General features: G+C 32.1%; 3 protein-coding genes across 4 annotated transcripts; 1 reads left to right on the top strand and 2 right to left on the bottom strand.

Annotated features, from left to right (window-relative positions):
* LOC18612457 (disease resistance protein RPS2) lies at positions 2,354-5,578 on the bottom strand. The gene is made up of 4 exons (XM_018117303.1): positions 3,646-5,578; positions 3,340-3,477; positions 2,577-3,264; positions 2,354-2,444 (listed from the first exon to the last, which is right to left on the bottom strand). The coding sequence occupies exons 1-4, from the start codon at positions 5,576-5,578 to the stop codon at positions 2,354-2,356; spliced, it is 2,850 nt and encodes a 949-aa protein (XP_017972792.1).
* LOC18612455 (cytochrome P450 71D8) lies at positions 16,227-18,938 on the top strand. Its single transcript, XM_018114275.1, is given in 3 exon segments — positions 16,227-16,817; positions 16,819-17,301; positions 17,520-18,938. Coding segments are annotated over 3 exon segments (1,560 nt in total). The 5' UTR covers positions 16,227-16,385; the 3' UTR covers positions 18,165-18,938.
* Positions 18,425-21,839, bottom strand: LOC18612454 (pentatricopeptide repeat-containing protein At4g26680, mitochondrial). Of its 2 annotated transcripts, XR_001926247.1 has the most exons (3): positions 20,026-21,839; positions 18,706-19,025; positions 18,425-18,579 (listed from the first exon to the last, which is right to left on the bottom strand). XR_001926247.1 is itself a non-coding variant. In XM_018114273.1 (2 exons), exon 1 carries the CDS (start codon positions 21,673-21,675, stop codon positions 20,062-20,064), a length of 1,614 nt encoding a protein of 537 aa, XP_017969762.1. In that variant the 5' UTR covers positions 21,676-21,839; the 3' UTR covers positions 18,425-19,025; positions 20,026-20,061. The 2 variants fall into 2 exon arrangements, 1 of the variants encoding a protein (XP_017969762.1); XM_018114273.1 differs by having other exon boundaries at positions 18,425-19,025.

Genomic DNA, 27,087 nt, shown 5'->3' with positions numbered 1-27,087 from the left:
TCCCTTTGCACTGCCACACATCCAATGTTGTGAGATTTTAAAAGGATACTGAGGATGATCCTAAGCTAATCAATCCATCACATCTCCAAACTTCAAGAGTTTCAAGATTTGGGAGAACATGATCCAATTGTGAGTTTTGCTTCCATATATGCCTTGGATTAGGAAGACTATCCAGTTTTAATTTTCTAATTTGTTTAAGTATCCTTGCCGGCATCTTTTCACTGGCCTCTCCTTCATTACTGAAGAGCTCTTTGAATTCAGAACAAATCACCTCAAGCTTCTCCAGATTGTTGAATTCTTGGAGAAGCCAAAATGGAAAAACAGCTGATTTGTCTTGGTAGCAAAGCACTTGAAGAACTTTTATTTTACCAAAGGGTCCTGGAAACTGATGATTGCATATTATAGAAATGTCCTTGCTGTTTAATGACAATTCCTCCAAATTAGGGATGACCTAGGAATCCATCAAATAAAAACAAGTTGGACTTAGTTTCTCTTTACCTTAATAAGACCATATGTTTTGGTAAGAAAATAGAAAATTTTCTTTACTGGCGGTCAATTCAAGTCAATTAATTTATAGTTATAGGTTTGCCATATTATCATCATTCAATCAAAAGTGATCAATTTCTATTCCAATTTCTTTTTAATTTTCCTTTTCCTTTCTTTCCCTTTCTTCTCTTTTGACCCTCTGCATAGCTCTACTCGTACCTAATATAGTGAAAGAATCAAAACTATTAGTTTACTATTAATTATCATATTAGTTTAATTGCATTTTTGTTTGAAATGCTGCTAAAGTATTAACACTATAACTAAATCTATGAAAGTTCTGTTGAAGCTGGAAAGGTACAGTGCTGCTAAAAGGACTTTCAAAACAATACAAATTAAAGATAATTAACACATGGATTGCTTGTTTTAAAGCAAAACCAAAGTTTTCAGTAGAATTTATAAGAACAAGTGGAAAAAATAAATAAAACAGTCTACTAGATATCCAACTGCCTTTTGCTATTCAAGTTTGCCAACAAAATTTAGGCAGCTCATTCAGTTTGCACATCATATGTAAACATCTTTAAAGGAATGTTGGAGTTTAATACCCTCTCAAACAAGACAGGCGGCTTTTGGATTGAGGAATGATGTTCTTGTATCCCAAGTATATTTTCTTTGCCACAATGATAAGTCTTCAACACTTTTAACTTTGGCAATTCTGTCTCATGCATAGCCGGGTAAAAACATTTAAGTTCAGGCAGGTTCCAAAGAGTAAGATAGCAGACTTGAGGAAAGACAAAATTATTAACAGCTTGTTTCAATCCTTCCTCCTCTGAAACAACCTCTTCCAATCCACAACAATTAATAGTAAGATCTTTGAGCTGTTTTCGACCTTTTGCCACTGATGCTGGAAAAAGACTTTTTAGGCTCCAACAATCCCAAACATACACTATACGTATATTTTGAAAGGTATGGATGTCTCGGGATCCTCATTCCAGACATGCTTCAGGTTTGGAAGATGAAAGATATACAATTCTCTTAGTTTGGTGGCTACAGGATTTGTATCTTTGATGTCTAATACCTTGATTTCAAAAATATGTTGCAGCGATTCACAATTGCTAACTATTAGTGTTTTGATTCTCTGGAATGTCCCCACCATATTAGAAGAAAAAATTGTCAATAAATCATTGCAAAAACCAACCTTCATTTCCTTTAGTTTGCAAAAGGAATCTGTATGGAGTAAGTTGTGCCATATAATCTTCACAGTTTTCAAGTGGGAGATTTTCAATATCTTCAAGTTGGGAAATGCAACCTGTATAATTTCATGCCAATGAGTAAAAGGATTAAAAGAGCTAATTCTTACCAGTGATGTCAAAAAGCAAGAGAAAAATCATAGATTGAAGAAAATGGAGATTGAGAATAATATACCTTATCGCTAAAAAGAGCTTGTGTAGAAATATGGTAATCCTTCTCTGTGTTTATTTCTACAGCTTGACTGACAGTTGTGATGTCTGTTCTCAGAGATTTGTGCATGAATTCCTTCAATTGAGGGCAATTATCTATCTCCAAAAGCTTCAAGGATGGGAATTCGAGAAAATAATTCTCTGAGCAGAATCCAACTAAGTTCCCAAGCTTTTTCATCTTAAGGGAATTTAGTTGGGGGAATGATATCTTGTCAGACATTTCTTTTTCTTTTCTTTTTTTCCTTCTTCTTCTTTTTCTTCTTCTTCTACCTCTACTTCCTCTGGAACTATTATCTCTCTTATGTGCTTGCAGTCAATTATCTCAAAACTTTTGAGTTGTGATAGACCTTTAATGATAGAAGGTGAAAACAGATGTTTAAGGTTGCCACAACCCTCAATGACTAAGCTTGTCAAATTCTGACTGCAATAAGATGTTTTCTGCCATATCCTTTCAATGTTGATTGCGGACAATCGCAGGTTTTCAAGGACAGGAAACACAACCTACAGACATTAACACCATTTCAATAAAATTTAGTCTTTCTTATGAGTTTTTACAAGTATGCTTCTGCAATTGAATGGACAAAAAAAAGATTTATATATAGTAGTACCTTTCCATTGAAAAGTAGCCAAGACCTTGTATTCACTGGTTCCTGTTGATATATGGAATGACTCTTCTCTTTAGAGCAGAAACTACCAAGCTCAGGTAGAAGTTGCAGTGTTAAGGATCGCAATTCGCAAAACTCTGTTTTATTGGTTGCTACACTAGTACTTTTCTCTCTCACTTCAACAACAATCTCTTCAATGCTTTTGCAGTTTATCACTTTAATTTCTTGAAGATGGAGAAGCATTTTGGTCATGGAGAATGAAAACAGATTCTTCAGTCCATCACAACATTTGACGCTTATAATTTTCATTCTCTTGAAACATTCTTCTTCAAGTTTGCCTTGACATATCTTCTCCAAGTTAATCAGATTCTGAAGAAACAATGACTCCAAGATAGGAAAGGCTTTACCAGAAACCACCTTTGTAGAGTTAATAATGAACTGAATTTCATTACCATTTTGTATGTAGAGATTCTTAAGTTGTGGAAAACCTGTGCTGTCCAGCTCATAAAGCAAGTTCTTGATGCCTTTCAATTCATCTAGATATAGGTCTTCAGTTTTCTGCAACAACAGTTTAACTCCACGATCCAAGTGAATTCCCTTAGTAAGCTTGAGTTTCAGAATCCTCCTTTTTTCATACTTTCCAGACCATTTCCAGACCTCCCCAATCAGAATCTTGTATCTGTCCAACTTTTCAAAGAACAATTCTGCTGGCCAATCTTGAGCAGATCAAATATGCAAATCTAAAGTAGTTAGACAAGTCAAAGGCATCAATTCAATAAGACTAGCATTACCTTCAACACCCCATTGATCAAAGCTATTGCACAAAAACAGTTCCTCCAAATTAGACAAGCCTGATATGATTTCTGCTGGAATGACCTTAAGTTTGGAACAATTGCTCAAGTCTAACGACCTAAGCTTGGTTAGATTCCCTATTTCCAAAGGCAATCACTGAAAATCAGAACTGTGAATTCTAAGGGCATTCAATTGCTTCAAATTCCCAATAATTGCTATATCATTCAACTTCCATTCATCCAAACACAACATTTGAAGGTTTGTTAGATTAACAAATGATGAAGGCAGAACAGGAAAATTCATACCAGTCAAATCTAATACCAAGAGTTCAGTGATCTCTTGAAAAAATGTTTCTGGGACTTTTAACGATGGATTTTTGTTTAGCAAAACCAGCAACTTTAGTCTGGGACATACCAACCTGCATGGAAGCTCATGAATGTTACTAAATGGCAGTGAGATGGCAGTGCAATTTTTGAGTTTTCCCTGCTTCAGCAATTCTTCCAAACGGATTTCATCCTCTATAACAAACATCTGCTTATCTTCAGATGCAATCCAAATGAAGACATCACGAACAATGTCATGCATTTTCACCAGCTCATCATTGTCACCACTTACTAAACCAGCATCTTTGAGCTTATTCACACTTTTGCTTGCTTTCTCCAATGTGCTTACATTTCTTGCTATTTTCACACCCAAGTTGTACCTTAGCAAGTAAGACACACGAATATCAGAACCTTGCGGTAGCAAGGCACAGAGTTGGAAAAGTGACTGCAGTTTCGGTTTCTTTAACAAGCTGTAACTCAACTGTATTGTCAAGTAAACACTTTTCAGATTTTCTACTTTGGTTGGAATTGGTTTTCTCTCTTCCGGCAAGGCTTCCACCAAAATATTAAAGCCCCGTATTTTCAATGCAGCTGCAATTGCTGAAATAGCCACTGGAAAACCTGCACAGTTTTTCACCACTCTGGTCACTATTTGTGGATTAGCAGGCTGCATTGCTGTATCACCCACGATTTTTTCAAACCAAACCATTGCTTCTTCATTGGTTAACACTTCGACTTCAAAATTCATTTCCGTTTTCATGTGGTTGAGTACTTCTTGGCTTGTGGAAGTCAGCAATATTTTGAGTCTAACAGCAGAGAATTTCTGAAAAGCATTTCCATTAATATTTTGGATCATTGGTCCTAGATCTTCTTCGCTTGCAATATTCTGGTACCCTTCAAAAGCAATCCCAACTTCTTCTAAGTCCAGTCCTAGCCAAACATCATCTAAAACTAGAAGAACCCTTTTATCTTCTTCCTTCAACCACTGCTGCAGCCTCATTGCTCTTCCAAACACACTCTCCTCATCAAATTTCAGGCCTAATGCATCTGTAATTTTTCCTTGAATTTCTTTTATGTTTGGATTGCGTGAAACAGTTGCCATTGCAACCTCGTCAAACAAGCTTTCTGCCCTCACTTTCCTCATAACCTCTTTCACGAGCACAGTCTTGCCCACGCCAGCCATCCCATACACACCAATGATCTTGAAATCAGGATCCTTCAAGGCTTTCATGATATTTTCCATAGTATCTTTTCTTGATTCAAAAGCCTTATAACATTGGATAGGCATAGATTCTGTCTCCTGGGATCTAGCAGGATATAAACCTCCATCAAACCTGTGTTGTTCGATTAGCTCACTGCCAATGACCCTGCCATCATCTTCTGCGGAATTGCTGACCTGGTTAGGAGACTTGAATTTAGGATACAACCAAACCAAACTTTTGTTCTCTTCCTTATCTTCGACTTTATTCACCTTCTCTGCCTCATCATTGGTTTTCTTGTCCTGTTCAACATCCATCATCCTGTTTCTTTTCTCAGCCTCAGCTTGATTCTCCAAGTTCTGAACATTGCTTTTATTATTGAACTTGTGAGATTCTGCCTGTTGAATGAGTTCCAGAATAGCCTTTGCATTCTCTTCAGCTACCTTGTAGAGCTGGTTAAGAGACTTGAAATTAGGACACAGGCCAATGACACACCTCTTCTTTGCTTCTACTTCAAGACTCTTCACTATCTCTTCCTCTTCCTTGATTTTGTCCTCCGCATGAGTCAGCCAACTCTGGACATCTTGTTCAATCTCTTCTTCCTTTCCCTTAGAATGCTGGATTCTATCTCTTTCATATTTCATTTTTTCAATTTGAGACTTCAGATTCTGAACCTTACCCTGATGATTATGTTTAAAGTCAGTAACAAACTCCATTTTTTTTCTTTTTAATTATACTAATTGCGAAACCAGACAAGGCAAACCAGAAGTAGAATAGAATAGAAATGAATGAATAAGAAATCTATAGAGCATACAGACTTTCAATCTTACAATGAAAGGAAAAAAGATCCAATCAATGGCAAAGAAGACAAGGCAAAAGAAAGCATTGAAAGAGAGGAAACTGAAATAAATGACAATAAGTTAAACTTTAAAATGTAGAATCGAAGTTCGATTATTTGTAGAAGTAATGTAACCGATAAAGAATTCTTCAAAAGTTAAATAGGCAAAACCACTCAACAATGCTAAGGATACAGCATAAAGAATCCATGGGTGGATTGCGTCTGACAAGTAACAAAACGAAAACAAATTGAAGAATTCTTGGGGAAGCATTTAGCCTTTGTCACATACTCATATTTGGTTATAGAAATCTTGGAATGAATAATCTTTTTTCCTTCTTTCTAAGAGAGAACAAACAGAATGATGGTGTTTTGGGCCACGCAATTTGCTATAGAGCAAACAGGATTTCAGTCTTACAATTAGAGAATGAAAAAGATGCAACGGGCAGCAAAGAAGACAAGGCAAACTAAAGCATCCAAAGAGAGGAAACTGAAATGAACAACAATTAAAGATTAATGCTTTGATTATTTACTATTTGATTTTTTTATATTTTTAAAAAAATAAATAATAAGAGTATCAATTAAATGAAACTTGAATAATCAAACTTCGGTATCTCACCAAAGCATTCATGTAGACAACAATTCTTTGTTGGTGTATTTTTAAAATAAAAAAATAATATCACATAATGAAAAGTTATCTTAATTCAAAATTATATCACATAAAGTGACATAGTGTAACTATTGGATTATAGATGGGTTTTTTATGTAAATAGTTATGTCTCTTGATAAAGTGACATATTGGATAAATATATTATGAGACAATTGAAAAACACCAAAGTTGAAAAGTTTGAAAAGTTATTTTTTCATATTATAGCTCAAAGATTATGTTTTATGGAATGAATGGTTGTCTTTTCATAAGATGATTATTGAAATAATACTTTTATCCAAGAATTATGTCTTACATAATACAAAAGCATCTTTAGGACAAAGAGGTGCCTTAATAAAAGGGTTTTGTTCTTGAGAAGAGAGACTTGCAAGCCTATGTAAAGGACTTGGTACCAACTATTTTGACACACCATAAACAAATAAGACAAGAGTAGAAAAATCAAGAAAGATAGAATCGTTATGTTTTAAAAATAGATAAGCATTTAAGTTTTCATAATCTATCAAAGGAATCCAAATTCCTTATAATCTACTTGCTACAGAAAGTAAACTCTAAGATCGAACAACTTTTTAAACCCTCGGATGTATCTAGCAGTCTACTCTCGTAAAATACAAGACGAAATTAGACATTAGCTTTATTGTATTTCTAAGGTTATTTGCATTATTCCCTTTTACATACCGAGTGGTGGGGGTAAAATAAGTCTTAAAAAATAAAGTCTTTAAAAAAGGCTCGTCTTGAAGTCAATTTTGTCGGTTTCTTGAATTCTATTTAAACTCCATTTGCATCAACAATTTTAAGACTTATCTTTTCGTGGTATTGGAATTCAATGGCTTTCCTAAAACAAATATATCAACATCATCAAGCTAGACTGCTTTGAATAAGGAAACTTTATTTGTTGGATGGACCAATTGATGGTGACAATGAAAGTGGCAAATTAGTTTCTTATCGGATTACAAAATAAGTTTTCCTTTTTTACTTGATATGCACGATATTGTATTTGATATGCATGGAAAACGTATATTGGTTGGAAAGAAGGATTTTGTTATATTCATATACGATCTTGATATGGATAAGGTTATTGTTGTATCTTTTATAATTGACATATTTCTCCCATCATGGAGAGACATTAGAAAAACTCTAAAGCATAAGAAAAAAAAAAGATGTCTCTCGAGGACCTTGATATTTATCTTTGAATAAAAAAAGATTGTTGCCACCAAGATGAAGTCACAAACAATATGAGAAGAATAAAGATCCTAAAGTAAATCATCTTGAGTTGATGAAGGTCCATGTGATGGAAAACACAAGTTATGGCATGTGGCATTCCTATTATACATTAAGGTATAATGATGCCAATATATAAATACCATCAAGATCCATGTGATAGGTGAGCATGTGGCATTCCTATTATACATTAAGGTATAATGATGCTAATAAATAAATACTATCAAAGTCCATGTGATAAGTGGGTATGTGGCATTCCTATTATACATAAAGGTATAATGGTGCCAATATGTATATTTAACATCTTGGTATATGGTGCATTCCTATTTTATCATCAAAGGCATAATGGTAATATAGATATTCAATATCTTTGACATGGCATTCATATTGCGTAATAAAGGTATAATGGTGCTTTTGTAAACATATGCCTTAATGTGTTAATTTGACATTTCAATTGTATATTAAGGTACAATAGTGTCAATTGAAAAAGAAATGAATGTTGAATGGATTAGAACAAGCACTTAAATAATGGCATCAAAGTTTGATGATGTTGTGCTAGCTAATGACTACAAGATCAACCAATCTGACACATGTGTTTATAATAATTTTCAAGTGTCATCGTTTGTGTATATGTGAATGACATGTTAACCTTGGTACCAATTTTGGAACAAATGGAAGACACAAAAAGGTTCTTGTCAAAGAATTTTGACATAAAAGATATGGGTGTAGCCAATGTTATTCTTGGTATAAAAATAATGAGAGACAATAATGGCCTAACATTGTCTCAATCTCATTATATTTAAAAGATTGTAATGAAGTATGGTAAGTCAGATTGTACGTCAATGTTTACATCATATGATATAAGGCTAGTACCAACAAAGAAAAACCAATAACACAAAATAAATATGCAAGGATGATTGGATATCTAATATATGCAATGATGTGTATAAGGTTGAATATTGCATTTGTGGTTAGGATGCTAAGTCGGTTTACAAGAATCAAAGTAAAAAACATTGGTATGTTGTTCATAGAGTTCTAAGGTATTTAAAGAATACAATGAATTATGGTATTTGTTATTTAGGTTTTCTCTCAGTTTTAAAAAGGTATAAAGATGCTAGTTAGAACTCAAATAGAATGGCTCATACCTGTATAACTGATTGGATTTTTACAATTGGTGGGGGTACTATTTCTTTGGGTTTTAAAAAACAATTTTGTCAAGCGAACTCCACCATGACGGCTGAATTTATAGCCTTAGCATCTGCCACCTAAGAAACAGAATGGTTGAGAGATGTATTCTATGAAATTCAATTGTGACCTAAACCAATGGCATCAATCTTGATACATTGTGATAATGAAGCAATGGTATCAAAGACATATAATCAAGCATACAATGGAAAAAGTCGATATATTAGACTTCAACATAGCATTATAAGACTAAGAATTAGTAACGATATAGTCACTATAAGATATGAAAGGTCTTGTGAAAATTTAACGTATCCATTTACCTAAAGTTTAAAAAAAAGACTTGATAATAAAGACCTTAAAAGGAATAGGTCTCAAGCCTATCAATTAAATCTCCAATGGCGGGAGCTCACCTCGACGCTTGCGATCAACTTGCAAGTTTTAGGTACTAACCATTCTATCACATGGTGATTGCAAGTACTAATTTATATTTTCCATCCAAAGGTGTATAATACTTGCTTCCTGTAATGTGTAAGGTAAGGTTGAACAAAAGTTCTTAATAGACCCATAATATATATATGTTGAAGTACTATAATTACGGGGTACTTCCGATGGGAACTACCTATGTGAATGGAAGTGTGGCCACTTTTAGGAGTTAAAGGCTTGACTTTGATAGTATTCATGAATGGATGCTAAACACAAAGCCATAAAACGTATTGGCAAAACTAGATACAAAGTGAGCAAGGAAGCTTGTGTGTGTTTAATGGCTCAACTAGTCAAATGAAGAATCGATGGTTCAATGCTTGGTCAACCATTCAATTCAGACTAGAACTAACCATACTCACTAAACGAACGTTCAAATCTACAGGATACCTTCATTTATGCACAAGATTTCCAAAATTATTGGTATTTGGAAATTTTAAAAATGGTGAGGGATTGTTGGTATATTTTCAAAATAAAAAGATTATGTCACATAATGAAAAACTATCTTCGCTCCAAGGTTATGCCACATAAAGTGACGTAATGTAACTATTAGATTATAGACGGGTTTTCTATATAAATAGTTATGTCTCTTATTAAAGTGACATATTGAAAAAACACCATTGAATTCAAAAGTTATGAGATAATCAAAAAACACCACTATTGAAAAGTTTGAAAAGTTATTTTTTTATATTATAGCTCAAAGATATGTTTTATGGAAAGAATGATTGTCCTTTCATAAGATGATTATTGAAACAATACTTTTATTCAAGGATTGTGTCTTACAAAATGCAAAGGCATCTTTAAGTTAAAGAGATGCCTTAATGAAAGGATAGTGTCCTCAAGAAAAGACACTTACAAGCCTAAATAAAAGACTTGCTACCAACCATTTTGACACACCAAAAAAAATAAGATAAAAGTAGAAAAATCAAAAAAGATAGAAGTGTTATGTTCTAAAAATAAACATAAACACTTAAGTTCCCATAATTATCAAAGGAATCCAAATTCCTTAAAATTTATTTGTTGCAGAAAGTAGGCTTTAACGCCAAACAACTTTTCAAACCGTCGGGTGTATCTAATAGTCTACTCTTGCAAAGTGTAAGACAAAGTTAGGCGTTGGCTTCATTGTATCCCTAAGGCTATTTGCATTATTCTCTTTTACATACTGAGTGGCAAGGACGAAATAAGTCTTAAAGATAACGTTTATTAAAAAAACTCGCATTGAAGTTAATTTTTTCAATTCATTGAATTCCATTTAAACCTCATTTGCCCCAACATTCTTCCCATGTCTTAATGCATGCCTTGACTAAACTGAAGGATTGAGAAAATTATTACTTGAAAAATCACCTAAAAACATGAGGTTGCTCATTTGTGTTGCTAACTTTTGGTCTATATTTGTTTTTTTTTTTTTTGTATTCTTTAAGTTTTAATTGGTTGAGTTCTTTAGTTGGGATATTTATCAACAAGCCCTTGGGGTCCAATATGTTGAAAGTTTAAATTAAAATCAAGTATCAAATCATAAAAAAAAAAAAGACGCATTTTCTTTTAAGTGATTGAAATGTAAGAAAGGTAAAAGGTCATACTATGTTGCCATTCAAAAACAAAAGAATATTGAAAACTTGTATGGAAAATTTGCAATCCTTTTGGGGTTATTGAAACAGGGGAGTCTTGGCTGATGGACCTTAAAAACAAAAGAATACATGTTTGCATTGTTAATGCCATGCGCCTGAATATTCAATATGATATCTATTCAGACGAATATCTTTTAAACTTAATAAACTTATTTGAGACTTAATAGAAAATAATACATCCTTTATTATAAATTTTGTTCCTCAAGGTAGTAAAATATTAATTCTTTCGAAGCCTTTAATTAATCTTGTACTACTAGATATTGTATTGACATTGGTTTTCTTCATTGTCAAGTGAAAAAAATATTTATTGTCTTAAATATATTGTGCGTTGTAGCAATGTCTACTAGACATATATTTACATCATAAATTTTGGATCCAACAATATGAATATTCATATTTTTCTTCAATAAAAAAATGATATATACAACAAGAAACTTGCAAGTTAATATAAAAAAACATTAAATATAGAATTAAAACACTTAATAAGAACATATCATTTAAATATAATGAGAACATATAAAAATATCTTTATAATAGAGTTATACTAAAATATACAATAAACTATTAAAAAATTTCATTCTTGAATATTTCCATTACCAATCAAATTTTCAATCCCTCTTTCAGGATGGACAAGAAAATCAACAACATACCAACTTGGTCATGGTTAAAATTATCATAATATGTTTTAGCTTTCAATGATGTTTGATAAAATTCAAGACGGATAAGTATGCCTTTCATGCCATATCGATGACAAACATTTTCTATATTCCCTTTATTCTATCTATTTTATTTATCCACTTCTTGTAAGTTATAAGAATTCATCCACTTTTGGTGGGTTACAAGTATTAATCCACTTCTTAATGGGTTATCTACTTCTGGTGGGTTAATGGATTAAGGTATCCATCCATTTCTTGTAGTAAAATATCTATCCACTTTTGGTGGTAAAATTATCTATCTATTTCTGGTGACAAAATTATCCATCTACTTCTTGTGGTAAAATTATCTTTAGAATTAAAATAGTGATAGTGTAAATTATTATGACGACCTCTTCCATGATAATAATTATTAAATGATATTGCATTTACTTCAGGGAATGGATAGATTCATGACCATAACTATAATTATTAAATGATGTCACATTTTATTCAGGGAATAAACGAATTTATGACCAAAACCATAATTATTAAATGATGTCACATTTTATTCAGGGAATAAACGGATTTATGATTTTTTATTAGTAGCTCATTTGTCACATTAACTTTTAAAAATGAACATTCATGATTTTTCATTAATAGCTATAAAATAGCTAATTTACTTTCTAATGAATGGACAAAATAAAATATATACTACATGATAGCAAAATTCAAATTAAAGTTGATTTTTAGGGAATGAAAAACATTAAAGAGATGTCAAGTCACTTACTTGATTTGCTAAAACTAGAAATTAAAACTCAATCATTGAAATCTTTTTGAAACTTGAAAATGATGAAAACAAAATAATATCAAAACTTGAGAAATTAGATAATCGTGCTGATAACGTGTTATGAAATATAACTTGAAATAATAATTATAAGAAAAATCTAAGGAAAAGTATTCGGAGTGAGTAAGAAGATCTTATTAAGTGTGTGTTTTACAAATGACGTGAGAGGCCTATTTATAGGCAAATAATCTTTTTTCTGGATCAAATTTACAAGATAAGGATAATACTAAGGGATTAGAAGGTTGAAACCCTAATGTTAGTCCAATCTAATTTACATCCAAATCTAGATAGAGATAACATAAATGGATATTCACAAAAATATTCATAATAGTTGATTTTTTTTTTTAGGATTGTTGTGTTTGGCTGCTAGTGTTGCTTGGTTTTTTTGCATAAGGGTTCTTTCAAATCTAAAAAAAAAAAAAGTCTCCCTTATCTTGTGATTTTTGGAAATTCTTATAGAACTTGATTGTCTATATTTTTGGACAACAAAAGAGAATGTAATCATGCATTCTAAGAAAGGGGCAGACTGGAGAGAGAGAGCAAGGGAGTGGCTCTAGCCAAGGTGATGCCAGTCCAGCTTGCCATTGTATTTGGCATGGCAGCCACGCCGTGCATTTTCTCTTTCTTTTTTTTTCAGTCATCATGTCTTCTATTTTTTTGGGTCTAATGGCTTTTGGGCTGTAAAAGTCCAAAATGTCAAATTTAAAATCAGACCCATATTATTTTTTTGGGCTTTAAAAGCTTAGAAGTAATTGGCCTTAAATCCAATTTGACCCAATAACAAATAAAATTAAAAGTGTAAAAAAATTAACTTGAGCTTAAAACGACTCGGACAAAATATGGTGTCAACAATCTTTAATACTCTACAAACAAGTAATTAATTTACATTTTATATAGTACAAATTTCAAATATTTTCAATACACATTAGTAATTATTAATACTATTATTTAAATTATATTCATTTGAAATGCCAACAGGAAGTAGGGAAGAATATTTTTTTTTTTTTTAAAAGTTTCAGTTTAAACAATATTGTCGATGGAATAAGCATTATACCAATGAAAATAAGGACATCTTTACTGACAAAATGAACATTATCACTAATGGACCTAAACCTTTTCACCAACAAAACTTAAGGTTAAGTATATGCTAGAATCCATCGACTATTATGTTGGTGGATCCATCAGGAAATCTATCGAAACAATACTAATTAAACCATTCCGTAAGTAAATTACCGACGAAACTTCACTAATGAAACTATGGCGACACCGGCCACTCCCCTATCCAATGGATCGGACGCTTTTTTGACAAAATTTCCTATGGAATATTTCATTAGAGATGATACCGACAAAATTTTTTAATGCCAACAAAATGACCATAATCAATGAGGTATTTCTAATTGACTACCAATAGAATATTATGTCAACAATTCTATCAATATTTGTAATTACCAAGGGAACAAAATGTTTTATCGTTGAAATTCTTCGTCGGTGAAACCTTTCTTTTTGATAGTGGTTTAGACAGTTTGACATGAAAGATCTTGGGTTTGAAATCCATAGCGATAGTTTTGTCACTTGTTATGATTCTCTCAAGGTGTATACGTTGATCTTATATTGAACAAATTTTTTATACTTGATTGCAAATATGTAGATGTGCTAGTTGCTAAAGGTGATAAGTTAAACTTGGCGCAATGTCCAAAAACTGATATTGAGAGGGAATCTATGGAGAAAGTGCCATATGCTAACTAGTAGGAAGCATGACCTATGCTCAAGTGTGTACAAGGCCCAACATTGCTTTTATAGTGAGTCTTTAGTGAAGATATTTATCTAATGTTAGTAGAGATCATTGGGAGGCACAAAAGAAGGTGATGAAATATTTGGAGAGATCTAAGGATTATATGCTAATTTACAAAAAAGTTGAAGACATTGAGTTGGTGGGTTATATATATTCTAAATTTACCAATTATTCGGATGATACATGTTTATGTTAGTAAAAGTTGTAACATCTTGAAAAAGTGTAAAGTAGACACTACTGCCTTAATTTATTATGCAAGTAGAATTTGTAACGTGCTAAGGTGTTGACATTATTCTATTTTATGTTTAATTTGTTTGAAACACACCTTTGATGATGTGTTCAGATTTATTATTAATAATGAATATTTTTGTGATATTTCATAATAAAGTGTTTATAATATATATATATATATATATATATATATATATAATATATTTCTTTANTATTTGAAGACTTAAGACATGTGTTAGTCTTAAGGATAGGTTGTGGCATAGATTGGTAGGGTTAAGGGTATATCTTTTACACATAAAGTATAAATGGAGATATGTATGATAAACATACAAGTTTATTGTGTAAACCATAATTTATTTCTCTTTCAAGCTTGAGCTGTATAAAGTAGAAAATAAAGTGACTAACAAATGAATACAACAAAAGAAATAAATCATCAATAAAGTGTTGTTGTTATTCATTGCTATACTATCACATTGAGTTCATGTCAATAGGATTGAGTGGTATAGTTAATATTATATCTTTATAGATGCAATTGCTGCTATTTTTCGATATAAAAAATTTTATTGGATAAATAGTTTTGGAATAGTTTCAAATTCAATTTGTTTTTAAATTAGGTCTATAAAGTTGTCAATTGTCATAAGCTTTAAGTTGTATATAAGAAAATTTATTTTTCAAATTTGAATTTAAATAATGTGGTCCGCGTAGGAGATTGTTAAATTTTCCCAAATACTTAAAAGTATGAACTTACATTATTTATTTTTGTATTTTGTCAAAATCAAGCTAAGTTAGTTTGATCTAAATAATAATGCAATATTATAGTCTAAAATATGATCTAATAAAGTGGGTTAAATTCCAATATACCATATGAGTTTAATGGGGTATGCTTAGGAAACCTTAGATCTTGTAATGAGTAAAATTAAGGATTCACTATTTAAAAAAAACTTAAGTTACTGTTAAAGTTATGGATAAAAAATAAGTTACGTCTTGTATATTTTAAATTTTTATTATGATGAATCTAGATTAAATATATAATTTATTATATATAAAATTTTTATTATAGTTCGAAACACGTATGGGATTCCTATCATAGTTACAATGAAAAAGGTGATGCAACCATGCTGTTTCTATTGAATTTTTTGTCCAATTGCACAAGTTTGCTACTATTTCATTATTAAATTTTTGGCCCTCAGCTCCCTATATCGGAAGGCATTGTATTGTTGATGCTACTTCAGACGGGGAATCCCATATCATATCAGCTGTCTGGACAACAATTGATAGGAAAGGGCACGTTTTTGTGCTTGCCAGACGAGGTGGTGCTGGCCTTGGTCCGAGCATTATTCTTGACATGATGGCTATAGCAAAACATACAATTAAGCAGCTAATAAAGAAATTAGAATCAGATAAAGCTGCTGTTGAAGTTGGTGAAAAGGAATCGTGACTTCGTATTTAGAATTGCCTTTTGTCCTTTGAATATGTGGGAGTTCATATGGGACTTTTTCCTTTGTTGTTCTTACATGCGATAACCTTTTGGGTAGTGAATGGAAATATGATCAGAAATCTGTTGTACATTTTCATGTTATAAACCACATGCGTGAGACAACAGTGTAGGGAATTACATGATTTCCCGCTTTTTCCAGGATATGGTGTGAAAACACTCATTCAATTAACATACATAATTTCATTTATGATACTGTTGAACCTTATATATAGGATTCTTTGATAGTGAGGTGCATATTATTTGTTCTTTTGTTTTTGTTGTTGGATGGCTGTGCCCCAAACACAGAATATTTTCAGCCTGAAAGCCCAAACAAAGGCGTCTACGATGAGTAGGACAGACATGCATAGAACATTAGCTAGAATAGATTCTATAGATAAAATCAGCCTACAAGAGTCGACTAAAATCCAATAATTGAGGGTCAATGGAATCCTAACTGATTCCTATGTATGTAGCGACAACACACTTGATCATAAAGCGGAAGAATCTAAAGCAAAACGATTTCTATGCTTCATGTCTCAATCCCTGATGGGCCTCCAACATGTCTTCTCCTTCCCTCTCCTCTTCACTTTCCTACTCTTCTTGTTCATGGCTATGAAACACTACTGCAAGCAGTCGAAGCAGAGACTGCCTCCTGGGCCGTGGAAGCTGCCGTTCATTGGTAACTTGCACCAAATATTTGGCTTACTACCCCACTGTCACTTGAGAATCTTGGCTAAGAAATATGGACCCTTGATGCATCTACAACTTGGTGAGATAACTGCTCTTGTTGTTTCATCGCCAGAGGCAGCAAAAGAGGTGATGAAGACGCACGACCTTGTCTTTGTGCAGAGGCCTCAACTTCTTGCTGTCAAGATAATGTCATATGATTGTAAAAGCATCGGATTTTGCCCCTATGGCAATTTTTGGAGACAACTGCGAAAGATTTGCATACTGGAGCCCTTAAAGTGCTAAGCGTGTCCAGGCATTTGGATCAATGAGGGAAGTGGAGGTACAGAATATGATTGAATCCATTGCCTTATCTGGGGGACAACCTGTAAATCTCAGCCAGAAGCTATCATCATTAAGCAACAACATAACTGCCAGGGCTGCATTTGGTTCCAAGTGCAAGGACCAAGAAGAATTCTTATCGGCTATCAAAGAAACTCGGGACCTGACTGGAGGTTTTAACGTGCCTGATATGTTTCCTTCAATTAAATTTCTTCATCTCTTTAGCGGGGTGAAGCCTGCACTGGAAAGACTTCATCAAAAGATTGACAGCATGCTCACTAATATAATCAATCAACACAAGCTGAGAAGACAAACCACAGAGTCTGGCAATGGTAAACTAGAGGAAGAAGATCTAGTTGATGTGCTGCTAAATCTTCAAGAGTCTGGTGATCTAGATTTTCCTCTAACCACTGAGAACATCAAAGCGTCATCTTGGTATGTCCATACAAGAGCTTGATGCAGCCAAATAATTAATTTTGATAAATAAAATCACAATAACCTCAGGGTGCATCATACTAATATTCGTAATTAGTGATATTTGCTGATTTTGGATCTGCCATATCTTTTCTTTTCGCTGCATTAGGTTTCAACTTTTGCATTTTAACTTTGTCCATCGTTTTAGTTTAACATTGAAACTCTTTCCTTTGCTCTTTCCAGGTTATGTTTACTGCAGGTAGTGATACTTCATCGACAACCATGGAATGGGCTATGTCAGAACTGATAAAAAACCCAAAAATGATGGATAAGGCACAAGCTGAAGTAAGAAATGTCCTCAAAGGAAAGAAGAAAATAAAAGAGAAAGACATAAAAGAAGTCAATTACTTGAAATTAGTTATCAAAGAAACTCTCAGGTTCCATCCTCCTGCTCCTTTACTACTACCAAGAGAAGCAAGGGAAAGATGTGAAATAAATGGATACGAAATAGCTATCAAGACTAGAGTCATCGTCAATGCATGGGCAATAGGAAGAGATCCAGAATACTGGAACAATCCTGAGTGCTTTGAACCAGCAAGGTTTCATAATTCTTCCTTCGATTTCAAAGGGGCAAACTTTGAGTTCATCCCATTCGGAGCTGGTCGGAGGATGTGTCCAGGCATCTCCTTCGGTATTGCAAATATTGAACTTCCACTTGCCTTGTTATTGTATCAATTCAATTGGAAACTGCCAAATGGGCTCAGACCTGAACAACTTGACATAAGAGAGTCCTTCGGAGTAACTGTTAGGAGGAAGAATGGCTTGCACTTAATAGCGACACCTTATGTTCCTTTTGCGCTTTTGTCAAAGTGCATTCAGCAAAAATAAAAATGCACCTGCAAGAGAACTTCCTGGTGTCCAACCAGCTGGAAAACTTGAAGCACCTCTAATGATTATAGTCACTCTTTGCTACAATTTTCTTTTGAATAAAAAGACAGAATTAAACGCAGAGATGGAAACCAACAGCACATACCCTATACAGATACAGGATAATAGTACAAAGTAGTTATATTGGAAACTGAAAATGATAAGCTTTAATGAATGAGCTAAAACTGGCTTCTGACCTTGATCCTAACACAGATAAATCATACTATATAAATACACTCGTTTGCTTGTTATTTTATTACTTTCTTTGATTTTAGCACTGTTAAAGCCATCCTTAGATATACTTACAGATAGTCTTTAAATCAGACAAAATAACAGTTCATCTGACCATTGACACAGAACAACATTGAACCCCCACCTGCAGGTTGAACAATAAAAGGTACAATTTTCCATCAAATATATGAATTTTTAAGCTCATGCAGAGCCAGGAAGAGGTCAGATGTAAAAATGTAGTCCTTAGGCTGCCCAGAAATAGAGAAGCTACCTTTGCTCAAATTTCTTCATCCATTAGAACAGCAATGCCAGATATAAAGAGTTCGCAAAACACTCAAAGGGGTTGTTGATGACAAGCTCAGGCAATGGATCAATGCTGATTGGTTTCAACGAGGTCAGTCACTTGATTCTTCCATAGCAAAATCTGAATAGTTTCCACTTGGAGATGATAGGAGGATGCATTCATGCAAATTTTCCCTTATCCCAAATATTAAACTACTGCTTGCTCAATTGCCATACCACTGTCAGTGGAAGCTTCCAGATATAGGATCAAAGCAGAAATTTTGACATGAAGAAAAGCATTGTAATAGCCTGCACGAGAATCAAGGATTTGTACTTAATGTCTTGCCCTGACACTCCTTACTTTTATGAGAGAAAGTAAAAGAAATAATGTTATTATAGAAACAGTTATGGGAGTTGACCCAAACATTAAGTGACCTTCCAGCAATTTATTTATGTCAATCTGGTTGTATGGATGCAATAATTATCTTAATAACAGGAAACTACTTGACTCATATTTCGCAATTGAATACGCTGTTATGATAGGATTAAAATCACAAAGCAGAGGGTCATCCGTGTTATTCAACTAGCACTTGCCAGTGAGTAGAATCTCCCAGATAGGAGAAAACCAGAACTCAACATGATCAGTGCGCTTAGAGCAATAGTTAAAACAAAGGAATGATATGCAGCTACATACACAGAGATGAAATAAGTGGGGAATTATATAAAAGACAGGAATAAGTAGAGTTAAGTAAATAAGGTGATAGCATTAAGCAACATGTCAGAGACATTTATATTTGCATTTACACGGGCAGAGCCATGGACAAAAAATGTGAAGATTTATGTAGAAGAGAAGATTTTTTTTTTTTTGGAAGAGCGAAGAGAAGAATTACTAGAGTTAAGCAATAAGGTGATAGCATTAAGCAACATGTCAAAGAGATTTGGATCTACATATATATGGGGTGCAGCAATGGACAATAAATATTACAACTAAAGCAATTTAAATACAAATTCTCTGTCAAACTTAAAACGTGGGAAATATCAAAAACTCAAACATAGCAGATGTGATCTGACAAAAAGTGGTCCTCATTAATAAAACATATTCTCAAGAAATCAAAAAAACATATTTGTAGACAATCTGCCTCCATCTAACATGTAAAATACTTAAATGAAATTAACTAAGTAACAACAAAGGATAGTTTGATTCAACTATCAACAAGAGGAACCTTCCTTCACTTCAACTAAAATAGTTGTCTTAATTAGTTTATACTCTCAAATAAAATTACACTCCATAGTGCTGATTTGACAATACCTGAGCGTCAGAGCATATGGAATTCTACAAGTTGTATCAAAATGTCTTGCCCTCCTTTTCTGGTCTGAATCTGATAGTTTTAGATTTATCAAATGCATCTGGCATCAGGTGTCTATCTTCCAGCTTTTTGCATAGGATCATTGCCAATTGATCTTTACCACATTGGCAAAGTCCATTGTGGAGCTCAGATAAAGTACCTGAATCAGGAACCACTGATCTATCAATCATATCATTCAATACCTGCACTGCTCCATCAAAATCCTCATTCTTGCAAAAGGTAGAAATCAACATATTAAAAATATGTTCATTTGGATGGAAACCACTCCTGACCATACTCTTGTAAATCTGGAATGCACGGTCAGAGTTCTTCCTGACACACTGCCCACTAATAAGGGCAGAAAATGTTGAAGCATTCGGACCTAAGTTCTCCTTATCAAGTTCTTTAACCAGATAAGCTGCCTTCTTTGTCTTACCCTCTTTGCATAGTCCCAGTATCAATGCATTGTAAGTCAGTATATCAGCCTTAACTCCATTCTTTGACATCTCCTCAAAAAGCCTGTTGCCCATCTCACTATTACCTGCTTGGCTGTACCCATTTATCAGAGTATTGTAAGTTACAACAGTTGGAGCCACCTTCAGGGCTTTCATCTCAATGAAAACCTTGTTTGCTTCATGTAATTTATCATCCTTACAAAAACCATTTATAAGGGTGTTATAAGTAACCACATTTGGAAGCACACCATCCTTCCCCATTGAGTTTCTAAGCTTCATAGCCAAGCTCATTAGACCCTTGTCAGCATGCCCTCTAATCAACGTATTGTAAGATGCAATGGTAGGACTAAAACCAACACTCTCCATTTCTCTCAACACCTCCACAGCCTTCTCAAGTTTTCCTGACTTGCAAAATGCATCAATAACCATATTGAAAGTGTATATATTGGGAGATATCCTGCAACGCTGCATCTCTCTGTAGAATCCCAAAGCAATATCCTCTCTATGTAAATTAAGCAACGAGCTCAAATATGCATTACAAGACTTAACAGTAGGGAAAAACCCATAATCCTTCATTCGACAAAAAGCAACTGTAGCATTCCTAAACTTCTTTGTGTGTGCATAAGTCTTGAACAATAAATCAAATACACGAGGAGAAGAATCACATATTCGATAAGAATACAGAATCGAATCAAACAACTTAGCTGGCAATTCCAATGAACCAGACGCAATAATAGTCCTCAAGACAGATTCTGCGGATTTAAATTTCTGGTTTCTGGTGAGAATGTGAAGAATCATTGAACGAGTTTCAAGGGAATGTGAAGTGGGGTTCTGAGTTTGAACCCAATTGAAGAACTCAAGAGAAAGAACATGGTCCTTTTGAATCCTCAACAGAATATGCTTAACCCTAAATGGGGTCAAGTGAGTAGACAAAGCATTGAGCTTATCCCAATCAGAGTGAATAAGGTGGCTATGTGCAACATTCACAAAGTCAAGGTCTTGACCTCTGGGTTCAGGGATTGTTCTGAAGGGTATTGGAATTGGATACCAATTCCTTCTCCTTGAAATCCCATCATTGAAGGGTTTTAAAGAACTGGGTTTTAATTTAACAGAATCAAGTAACGTTGAGAATTGACGACCTGGGAAATGATTATTCATGAAACAGCCAGATAACAGGAAACGTCCAATGTAACCGCTTCAAGAGGCCGCGAATAGAACTGAAAGGCAGTAGAATAAAAGGGGAAAAAATGGGCCGCACAAATTTTTCTTAATCACCGGAAGAACACCATGATTTGTTGCACGCAGCTACTAAAGTAGTCAGACCTGAGGAACAAAAGAGTTTTAAAGAGAGGTTTAAATCGAGAAAAAATATAAATAGAATGGGAAAGAAAAAGGGTTGGACTTTGAGTTGGGCTTTCATGGGCTTGTAAAGTTTTCCGTTGAATTCCTTCCACCGGGCTTGTGAAATAAAAAATAATTTGCGTTGTAGACTTTGTGGTGTGGTTTTGAATATAAAATTTTTATTTTACACGTGGAAAAACAATTAAGCTATTACCATCTTATTTCGTTTTTGCTTAAAGGAAATCAATTTATGTATTAATCAATTGAGTTACACATATACTTATTACATCGTATATCAATAAATCTCTAACATCCAAATGGAGATTAAAGTGTACTACAAACTTTTTCTTGTTTCAGAAGGCTTTATTTGCCACATAATCAGCTACTTTATCACTTTCTTTCAAAACATGACATGTAACCACCTATCATTGAGTTGCATCAGATGTTGAATGGTCCATAAAAAATTCATCAAGTTCCTATATTTATGTTTTTTGTTTAATTTAATCTTTATACTCAAAATCAAAGTAATTTAATCTATTGATTTTAGAAATTGTTTCAATTTAATCTCTCTCTAACAGTATCTAATTTTATCCTTAAATGGGATGACATCAACACTGATGTACTACTAAAATGCTGACATGTCGATTCTATGTGGTAATGATGATGTGATAGATCAAGAAAAAAATTTCAAAAAAAAAATCTATGCCATATCATGAGCATTAAATTGAACAAATATATATAATACAAATATTACATTGAATAAAATTGAGGTGTTAAGGAATTAAATTAAAAAAATATTTAAAAAATATAAATTTTTAAATAGATAATATATATTTATTAATAAGTCAAATATTTAAGTGTAAAAGATTTATGGTGTTAAAAAATATATATAAATATTTTCTTACTTGATTATTTGATTTCAAAATATTTATATTAATTTATCTTTTTTACAAAAAATTAAATTTGAATTCCTTTTCTATAAAAAAATTTCATACTTAAAGCCAGATTTGAATGAGTAGCTTACATTATGTTAAAATAAAATAATATAAAAAGACTAAATAAAGTTTTTTTCTTCTATTTATAATAGTATCAAAATTTGAAATTTTTATTTCAAATTTGACTTAGTTTTTAACTTGAACTGAATTCAAATTGGCAAAATAGGTTGATTTAGTTACAACTTTCATAATTTACAAATACCCATTCTTTTAGAATTATTCAACTCTTACTCAATTTACCTTTTACTTAAACTTACTCAAAGTTTCTGATAAAACAATTTTATTTAAGTTAAAAAACGATATTTGGTATGAGGTTATGCTAATCTCTGTGAGGTATGAAGGGTTTGTAAATGTTGGTTGCTGGGGTTTGTCGGAGGATCTAGTCCCTAAATATTTATTTGCTCCAATGACTATCTTTTGTGCTTTTTATCATGATATGAAATGAATTCTACTCTTCAAAAAAAAAATTCACAACCAAATTCTGTTAAATTTAAACTATTAATTTGGATCTACAAAAAATTTATAAATATAAAAGAAAATGGTATAAATATTTACAATTATATTAAACTTTATCAACTATAGACGTAGTCTTTAATATAAAATATTCCAACTTAAAAAATATAACCTAAAATATTAAATAAAATAAAAACATAAAAAATAAACAAAAAATTGAAAGGGTGGAGTAAGTCATATTCTATGGTTTTAATAAGAGGTTTATCATGCTTAAATTAAGCAAGTCATAATGATAAATTATTTTTATAATTATAACTAATTCCATGTCTCTCTTCTTCATTTTTTTTTTTAAAAACAAAAACCAAGAGCAATGAGGCTTACATGTACAAATGTTGTCATCAAAGTGTTGTTTGGTCCTTAAATTAAAAGAATTTAGGAAAAAAATCCAAATCAAAATCTAGAAACATAAATCTGTTATCATCGCTCTGATTTCGCAACAATTACTCGATAAATTAAACTTTTAATGAGAAAAACAAAGAATATAGACGAAGATTGAGGGTGGTTATAAAGAACAGTAGCTATTGCCTTTTATAACTGCAAAAATAAAATCTTAATTTTAAGCATTTTTAGAGTTTGTGTAAATGACGATATTGTCCTTCTATAAGTATATATCCAAGACAAAATATTAGAATTTTTTTTATAAAAGGAAATTGAAACTTAATTTTTACAAAATAGAAAAATTAATGTACCTATTATGGAATCAACTGATCAAATAAAAAAATATTTTTATATATTTCTTAACATCATAAATCTTTTCCACTTAAACATTTGACTTATTAATAAGTATATGTACCATTTACTTAAAAATTTATATTTTTCAATTTAGTCCCTACACACTTCAACTTTGTTCAATTTAGTCCATGTACTATAATTTTTATTTAATTTAGTCCTTATGACGTACATAAAATTTTTTTTAAAAAAAAATTTTCTTCTTAATCTACCACGTCAACATTATCATATGTCACAGACATGTCAGCATGTCAATGCCACATCAACATTGCAGCATCATCATATTGGTGTCATGTGGCACTACTATGTCATCATGTTGATACTACATCACCAAAATGTACTACGTCAACAATAACATCATCCACTTTAATTATTAAATTGGATGTCATGAAAAGAAGAGATTAAATTGAAGCAATTATTAAAATCAAAAGATTAAATTATTTTAATTTTGAGTATAATGACTAAATTGAATAAAATACAAAAATATAAAAACTTGATTAGTATTTTGACCAATATTAAATCACTTGGATCAAATCGGAATTCAAACAATGATGAGACAAAGAGAAAGTTATAGCTTTAACAACCATCTTGTTATCAACTTGAAGGTCAATCCTTTTATGCCCCAATTCTCATGCCAAGCATGAACCTTTAAACGCCCCAACCTCTGCTCTATGTGCTGAGCACTTCCTAGTTGAAATGTGAAGCCTCGTTTCCAGTCACCTTGCCTATCTCTTAAGACACCACCCGCTGCTACTTTATGTAAAGAAAGTCAAAAAGTTCCATCAACATTTAAAGCAATCCAAGCTACCTATGGTAAAAACCAACCAATCAGTCATTCCTCTCTAGGCAAATTTCCTCCCAAAGAGTTCACTGTACTGGCCGAATGGTTGCATTGTGCCCAGCTTTGAATTGAAACCAATCGGCCCTCTGTTGGAATACACTTATCTTCAAAAATAAAATAGTTCCTCCATTTCCAAAGAAACCAACATGTTATGCCAGAAATCATATTCTATGGAACACCATTCACCAAAACTTTATTTGTACTCAAATTATGGAACAGCCAATCTAACAAGGAGTTTACATAACACGCACCTTGTAGACTCTATGGAACTAGTCTTATTTCATTTTTATCTTTTGACTTATCAAGTTCAAATATTTGTTCTCATTGACATTATAAAAAGGTAGGCCTTCGACAAGACAAATGTAAAAATTAAACATTTGAGAGGCCATGGCCATAACTTGACGGTTTTTTATTTTTGTCATAACTCGACGATTGAAATAATTTATTTATCTCAAAAAATTTTATGGAAAAAGAATATATTTATTTGTTAAGAAGCGAAATAGAGAAAAAAAAAACTGGAATTAAAAAAAGGAGAGATAAAAACTTATTGCAGATAAAAGTTTTTTTATTATTTTCATAAGATTACATGAATAAATTTTATATTTAAGGCATGTTTGGGTAATGTAGGCCTTCTTTTCAGCTGACAGTAATATATTTCACATGTCAACCTTATATTGGACAATTCCACACCAGCACTTATAAAATTCATATATGTGCTTAGTCATGCCATGTTAGCATTATCTTTACATCATTTGTGAAATGTCACATCATTATTGCCATAAGCGAAAAAATGTCATGCTAATACAATCAAACATTATATCAACATAGATAATAAAAAAAAATTTAATATTGTTAACGATTAGTCAGACATTGTCTATTTCATAAAGTATAAGAATTCAATTTTTACAAATTTTTATAAAGTGACTAAATTCACCACTTTTGTTAATTACAGGGACTAATTACATATTATAATCTATTATTTTTAACATCAATGTCAATTTATTATATTTAATTTACTCTAATACATAATCTACCTTTTTTTTAGGATAATTTTATGTGGTCTCTATAGTGGTCCAAAAAATATGGAAAAAAATTACAATAAAATCTTGATAAATTAATAACTTCAATTAAATAATATTTTTGATCAATCTTGACTTGGGACCAATGTAGTAAATTAAGAATTCACTAAATTTATAAAATAATGCATTTGAAAAAACACATAAATCCCACTTGATATATAAATTAATAATCTCCTTATACATTAAAATTATAAATGTACATGACTCAATTAAGAGACTTTTATAAAATATGACTCCAATGTTACTTATTTCTTCTTGAAATTGATGTCTTATTAAACTTCATCTCTAACTTTTCTTAATGAATTAAAAAGCTATAGTGTAGTGTTCTCGTATTGTAAGAGAAAATTATGCAATGTTATTGTTATTTTGAGTGCATTCTAATTGTATTTGATATTATTGCTTGACTCTCTTGCAAGTTAAACTTTTCTGACATCCACTGTTATAATTGTTTTTGGGTACAATTTGAATTTTCTATATTATACTCATATAATGTTTTACGCATTTCATCCGTCATTTATGATTTCTTTACATCACAAGAAGTTATTGTATTTAGTTTTACTGTTTGTGCTACCGTATGTTCTTTTCATAGATGTTTTTGCTTGACTTAGTGTTTATAAAGTATATTAATTAAGTATATAGCAAGTGTAATTTTAATTTGTTGAAAAAATAAATAAATTCATGACTTCTATTTAATAAGACTAATTACATTCATAAACTTGTTTTAGTTAAACAAACACATAAAATAATGATAATTCGTAATTTAGTAATTAGGTAATATTTGTATAATCACAATATATAATACATGTATTAAGTTCAATATTTTGAAAAAAGAATAAAGAATACTTCAATAAATTAATTTTTTATTAATTTATTAATTAAATAATATCTCTATTAATTAATAAAGTTTCATGATTCCAAAGATATTAATTTAAAAAGGTTTTACTGTATAAAAACTACTTGAAAAATGTGGTAGGAGAGAAGTGTAAAAATACACAGTTACAGACCGATGTCAATAATATATAAGAATACAAAAGGTTGCTTGACCATAAATCATGACAGAAACATGGGATGC

Source organism: Theobroma cacao, chromosome 1 (assembly GCF_000208745.1).
Source record: "Theobroma cacao cultivar B97-61/B2 chromosome 1, Criollo_cocoa_genome_V2, whole genome shotgun sequence".
Lineage (NCBI taxonomy): Eukaryota > Viridiplantae > Streptophyta > Magnoliopsida > Malvales > Malvaceae > Theobroma > Theobroma cacao.
Note: the sequence above shows the minus strand (reverse complement) of the source record. Positions and strands in the feature narration are given on the sequence as shown.